This window comes from Gobius niger, assembly GCF_951799975.1.
Source record: "Gobius niger genome assembly, chromosome: 14".
NCBI lineage: Eukaryota > Metazoa > Chordata > Actinopteri > Gobiiformes > Gobiidae > Gobius > Gobius niger.
The window spans coordinates 6,555,789-6,562,997 of NC_136865.1; the positions used below are offsets into that span (position 1 = coordinate 6,555,789).

Consider the following 7,209-nt stretch of genomic DNA (forward strand, 5'->3'; position numbering starts at 1 on the left):
TGAATGGCTTCACAGATGGCTTCGTTCCCCTGGTCTACTTTCTCCATCAATGCGTCACGTTTTTCAAACTTTTGCTTTTTATGACTGGTAGAGTTACTGTCATAACTGCTGCTCTCTGAATCAGTGAAATGTGGATCATTACTCACCGCTAACACCTTGGCTCTGGATTTGCTTGACAGCTTGCCCTTCCTCTCCATCTCCAGGTTGTAGGCGGCCGTCATTTTCTCCAGCAGAACTTCATCAGTTATTCTTGGATTTTGCAAATATGGCTTTAAGTCAATACGGATGGTGTCATCTTGGAGTCCGGTAAGTATGGTTTGCAAAAACTGATTTTGGATGAGCTCTGGGCTGTACTTCAAGCCAGTGTCTGCCCTCTCTGAAGCAAAGAGTATCTGTTGCCTCAAGTCCATAGCTCGAACTAAAAACTGGACTGGAGTCTCTCCGTGATCTTGTGCAGCACGAGTTAAGGAGTGGTACAGCTCATTAGCATCTTTTTCAACAAAATGAGTCCGCAATATTTGTTTCAGAGCTTTCAATGACAAATCATCTCTACTTTCCAGATAACTTCGCAGTTTTGTTCCTGGAATAATAGCTTGAAGGACTGCATCAATAATTTCGCATTCATCATATCCTTTCTTTAATGCTTTTGTAATTTGTCTTTCTAAACTTGCATATCCCAGCTTATCCGTTTGATTATGTTCACCAATTTGTCCATGAATTTTCAAGTCTTTTCTATACATTGGGTGAACAAAAGTTTGAGTTCTTTCACATAAATTATTAGCGGCAGTAAGCGTGGTGGCAGAGGTGCGTGGTCTTACCACAGGTTCCGTGTTGCTGGGCGCAGTACCAGCTGTGTCCGCCAGAGGGCGGCGTGGCGACGTGGGACCAGACGTAGACAGCGTTTTTCTCAGTTCATCAATTCTGTCATTTATTTTCAATAACAATGACATTCCTCCATCTTCAAGCGACGTGACATCCTCACACTCCAAATGCTGCAGAATTAGCCTTCTCAATTTGCGAGGTGAGTTTTTTTCTTCATCATCTTCAACATTGATTTCAAGTGTAGTGCATATTTTAAGAAGTTCCGAAGCAGGTAAGGCAATTAGCTTTCCCTCGATTTCTTCCAGCATATTTTCCCATTCAGACACTTTTTCGTTAAAGTCTGGCATGGTTGGAAAGTCTTTTACCTTGGCTTTGATCGTGACTTGCAGTGGGTTGTGTCGTCTTCCTTGACCTCGCTTCCGTTAGCATTAGCTCCGTGATAGCTTCGTGTTGGCGTCTCTCGTAGCGTATTCCACTCACGAATATTAGTCCACACACGCGCTCCGGTAGCCACAATCCACAGTAGCGATCCAGGTCATCCACAAACTTAATCCAACCGGGCAGAAACACCAAGATTTTGTTGCCCCCTCGAAATCACCAGGGAGAATCAGTTGGCTTTTCAAAGTTTATTTCGAGCTCAAATAGTACAGAAAAGAAAAGGGTAAACATAGGTCCCCTGTGAATAAAGGATAAAATAGTTTAGCGTACTATGGATTAAGTTAAAATGGATACAGACAAAACGACACTTACACGTCCCAGATGTGACAAGGCTTAGGCCACGGCCCGACTACTGCGCCACAGCTTCTGCCCTGAGGCTGTGGGCCTAGCTCTTTTAAACTAGCATAAACAAGTCACGTGATGGACGCGCTTCCGGTTTCAATTATAAAAAGACAGTGTTTAATTTAGCGAAAAGATGAATAAATACTGTTATTTACAGTGAACCATTTACCAACAATAAGAAAGCGCTTAAATACTTTGTCGAAAATGGGCTGACAACACGAGGTTTGTGGAATAAGATCTTTGGCCTTGTATCGATACATGTACAGTATGTGTAGAGCTCTGAATCAGTCTAACTGTATTACACAAGCTTTGGTAGGCGCGGAAAAAATCTCGGTCAGGTTTACTTCAAGACTTTGGAAGCATTGTATGATGTAACTTTTTTTTCTTTTATTAATTTCATTTTTCTTAATTTTTCTGTTTTTTTGTGGTACTATGGACCAGGATTCTGTGTCCTTAATAAAGCTTGAATGAAATGATTGAATGAATGAATGAATGAATGAATGAATGTAGGTTGCGTTCATGATCTAGAATTCTATTTGGAGCAGGTGCCAATGCAACTCTATGGGAAAGAAACAGTCTTTGAAAGAAATTTCCCAAAAGAAAATGTCCAAATGTTTTCCCTTATCATTATCTGACAGCGTTTGGATTCACAAACCTGCCACATTCTTCTTATTTCTGAAGGTCCTTCCTTTCTACTGGCCAACATCACGCTCGTGTTTTTGAATATCTGTCTCCACTTTTGGACGCCTTGATGAGGAAATAATGAGACCACAGTTCATATGTGCTGGAAGAGAGGACTTTGAACTTTGTGACAGTTATTATTTCATGTGAATTGGCACAAGAATTACAGAGAAATTAACAACAAACTACGACTAGAACTCTGCACCATAGTTACCACCATGGCATTTTCAGCTGCTCCGCCTCAACGTTAAACTATCGACTCTTTAGAATGTTGTGTTGTCACGTGAACGGGTATTTATAATACAGTTACTAACATCAAAGGAATACATTGCAGTAATATTTTTTCCTCAAAATGTCCCCCCATTAATTTCATAATCCCCAAATGTGATGAGATGATATATTATCCAGCTCTTCACATTGCACATTAATAATAAAGAAAAGATCAAAGGGAAATGTTGAAAACTGTAGTGCTTCACTTTTAATAACCAATGATCAAATGAATATTTAAAAAACGGCTCCCATCATGGTTCAAACACACGTGCACCGTGCGTCACGTGACCTGCCGTTAGTCGCCTTTCAACTAACTTAGTCAACATGTTTTTAATCACATGGCACATTTATGCATAGTAAATATAACGCAAATCATGCAGCTCTCTTAGTGGACAATGAATGGAATATACGTTAAGTCCGGTATTCAGTATGCTGTAGCTAAATATCATTTCATAGGATTCTCCCTAACACTGGTGTCTGTATACCTCCAAATCCTCCTGTTTGGTCATTTCCACTGCTCTGGAAGAGGCTCCAGCATCTGTATAAATGTTGAATGATCGACTTCCTTCTAGTGTTCAATGTTTGCTCTGTACTTTCCTTTCCTCGAGTAAAACAAATAGTTCATCCTTGCACAGTGAGTCTTTGAGATTTAAAAGCATGATGTTGACCAGTGAAATCATGAAATCAATATCAAAATGTTTGTTTTTAAGTTTTGTCACTTTCATCAACACTACAGCAAACACACAACTGACTTTCAAAAATTAGAAGGTTTTCACCAAGCACTTTTTAAATTTTAATCTTGAACGTACTTATGTTATTTGTACAACTTCTTTTTACTTCTACTTGAGTAAGACGACTCTGAAGCAACGTTACTCTTGCTTGAGTCAATATTTTGGTTACAGCTCAATGGCCTGGTCTGTCTCTACATGAAAAGAAAGCAAAGGAAGTTTTCAAGCACTCGGGCAGAGACATGAAACTATCCCACAATCAAACTAAAACAAATTCACTGAGATACAATAGACACAAACAAGTCATGCATGTATCCAGATTTCAAATACTGACTTTTGTTGAAATAAATGCAACCATTTGTGTCTTGTAAATACATAAAAATGACTTTCTTGACACAGTATTTTATGATTAAATGTTAGTTAAAACACTTCTTAAAGAAGGGGTATTATGTTTTTTTCAATCACATAGCACCAGTCTATATCACACTACAATGATGACCAAACCTTCTGTTGGTCTGTCAATGCAGTAAATTAGAATAACTGCCTTGTATAAAATTGCTCTCTCAAAATGGCTGTAGTGAATGTCTTGAAATAGGCCTCTGTCTCTTTAAGAACCTCTGACCCTTTCCGACACGCCCCCTCCACACGCTGTCTGTGGCATCAGTGGGGAGGGGGTTCTGCTGAGGAGCAGTGGTTGGTTACTCGGCTGGTGACGAAAGCTCGGAGGCGTCTCCAGGAGGTGGGGGCGTTCCTAGGAGGACTCAGGCAAACCTGTCCCTAAAATGGCCGCCATCAGAGTTTTTACAGATTACTCAAAAATATGTGAATGTGCCAAGGCAACACTTCAGGCATGTTTTTAGGGAATGACATAATAACATGATGTAAAGCTTGAAAAAGTTGATTTTGCACAATACCCTCCCTTTAAACTCAATGTTGTGGTCATTCTTGTTCCAAACCCTTTAATTATAATTCCAACACTGCTGTTGTTGTTGATCGCTCTGGACCAGGACTCTGCCAGTGATCTGGAACTCAAGTGACTTCCAGTTGAGGACATTTCCCACTGGAAAGCTCTGTTTCTGTGTATAGTATCCAATGTGACATGGCGAAAGCACGTGGTCCCACATGTGGACGTCAGAAATCATCCCCACGAAAGAATCTTCAGTGACAAACCCTCCTCCGTGAGAATCCTGGTCCTGTGGGGGCAATATTCAGTTTACAAAGACAATTGAAGGTTTTTCTTTTCTCTGCACTGTGCTCATGCTGTACCTGTCCCAACACAATGGTCATAGGCCCAGTGATGTTGGTGTTCGTGAGGAACTTCATGCTTGAAGGTTTTCCATCGAGCCACAGCTGGACCAGACCAGAGGCCGCGTCCCAGGTGGAACAGACTGACTGCCACCGGCTCAGCTGAAAATCCTGGCCCTTAAATGTGGAGCGAGCGTCTCGAACATAAACGCACATTTCATTGCTTGGACTATACTTGTAAATGAGGAAGCCATTGAAATGAGAAGGCGTGGCCAGGGAGAAAAAGGTGGTCCCTCTGGTGAGGTCTGTGAGGTACCTGTCCACACAAGAGACACACAAGAGACACACAATGACGTTATTGTCCACTTGGAGCAGGTCCATCTGATCCACTGACCTCAGGCAGACAGTGACCGCTCCCAGGTTCTGTGTGGCGGTGGGCAGTCTCACATGAGCCTTGTAGGTCTCTTCTGGAAAGACCAGCATCTGCCCGGACAGGTCTTCAAGTTCAGACAACAAAAAGCAAAGCAAATGGAATATAAGTAAGTCTTTAAATTTGAAAACACTGTACAGAGTAATGCCATTAGTTCAGGCTTACCTTGAGGAAGAGCTGCTGATGTTCCAAGTATGATTGAGACAAGAATGAAGACAAACGCCATCTAGTCAATGATAAGATTTCCAGTTTTTACAGCGTCATCCTGTAGTTTTTTGAAATTACACGCACACATTTGCACTTACCTTCAGTCAGGTTTGTAGGCTGCAGGGACAATGGGCTGGTTGAGGAGTGTGGACCATCTCCTGAACCTTGTCAATAAAATATTAACTCCATTCATGGCAAGTCGCCCGCTGTCATTAGAAGGTGCCGGGATAATCATTTACTGGGAATATGATAAAAGCGACCCTGCAGATGGTAATGAGAACGTGGAGAGGAAAAGGCATCTGCACAAAACTGATCTGTTTTAGACATAGCTTTGTCATGATACTACTACAAATATCTCATGATTACTTAATTACAGCAAACAACAAGGAACCACTGCAGTTTTCATCCATTCATTCATTTATTCATGAAACAGAACACTGGTCCATGAGAGGAAAGCACAGTAATATAGTAAAATGGTTACACATTATTTACACATATGGGCTTGGAAGTCAATGCCTTCAAGTTTGTGACGTAAACCTGAGCTTTTCCTGGGACAAAGCAAAAGTATTTGTTTCCTAGTAAAATTGTAAAGTAGAATAGTAGAAGTAGTATTGCAGAACATGAGAGTTATTGCTTATACTTTTACAACATATTATAATGCATATGCAGATACAGAGCTGTTGAAATGAATGTAATGTAGATTGTATCAAAAAGTTTTTATTCACACAATATTTAGAGGTTAAATATTTACACTTAAATCTTTCCTCATCATCACATGGATGTTGTGGTCATTGTTCTTTTTGTTCTAACTCTGATCTTTCTGGATCAGGACTCTGCCTGTGGTATGAAACTCTATAGACTGCCAGTTGAGGACATTTCCTGCTGGAAAGGTGAACTTCTGACTGTAGTAATCAATGTGTTGCGGAGAGAGCACTGAGTCCCACATGTGGAGGTCAGAAATCATCCCCACAAAAGACTGGTTGATGTCAAATCCTCCTCCATAAGTATCCTGCTCCTGTGGGGGAAATATGCAGTTTACAGAGACAATTCAAAGCAGCATTTACACTGCACTGTGCTTATACTGTACCTGTCCCAACACAATGAGCATGGGTCCAGTGAGGTTGGTGTTCGTGAGGAACTTCATGCTTGAAGGTTTTCCATCGAGCCACAGCTGGACCAGACCAGAGGCCGCGTCCCAAGTGGAACAAACTGACTGCCACCGGTTCAGCTGAAAATCCTGCCCCTGGAAATCTACGTGTACATTTCTTACACTGACATACATCACATTTTTAGGTGAAGGCTTGTCCATGAGAAAGGCATTGAAAAGAGAAGGAGTGGCCAGAGAAAAAAAGGTCGTTCCTCTGGTGAGGTCTGTGAAGTACCTGTGCACATACAAGAGGAACATTAGTGTTAACTTTATTGTCCACTAGGATTAGGTCCATCCGATCCACTGACCTCATGCAGACCGTGACCGCTCCCAGGTTCTGTCTGGAGGTGGTGAGTCTCACATGAGCCGAGTTGGTTTGTTGTGGAAAGACCAGCATCTTTCCAGACATGTCTTACAGAAATAGAAAACACAGATAAATAACCCACACAATTTAAAACTTGTTACATTCCTTGTTGAAACATATAAAACGTGTGTTCATTTTGCAGTAATTTCATTTACCTTGAGGAAGGGCTGCTGACATTCCAAGTATCAATGAAAGAAAAATGCAGAGAAGTGCCATCTAAATCACAACACATGATTTTTCAGTTTACTGGTTCAACCTGAAATATGTCAAACACAAAACTAATTTGTCTTGAACTTACCTTGAGTTCTGTTGCTCTTTTCTCCATCAGTTGTTTGAAAGTGTTCTGTGAAAGTGCCTTATATACTGTATTTGTATCTCATCCTACTTTATTTATCATTAACATGAACTACTTTTACAGACTATACAGTGCCGGGCATATCATTTCCTTGTTGATCCCAGGTGTGTCCATACATGTCCCAGCTCTTATCAGTTTGTCACGTTTTCTTGATTACACTTCAGAAACAAATATAGCTAC

General features: G+C 41.0%; 1 protein-coding gene across 1 annotated transcript; it reads right to left on the reverse strand.

The window, feature by feature from the left end:
- Nucleotides 1-5,968: 5,968 nt before the first annotated feature.
- LOC306973389 (C-reactive protein-like) lies at nucleotides 5,969-6,999 on the reverse strand (the record flags this gene model as incomplete). Its single annotated transcript, XM_079570315.1, has 5 exons — nucleotides 5,969-6,178; nucleotides 6,251-6,545; nucleotides 6,619-6,721; nucleotides 6,830-6,890; nucleotides 6,973-6,999. 5 exons carry the CDS (start codon nucleotides 6,997-6,999, stop codon nucleotides 5,969-5,971), a joined length of 696 nt encoding a protein of 231 aa, XP_079426441.1.
- Nucleotides 7,000-7,209: the final 210 nt, after the last annotated feature.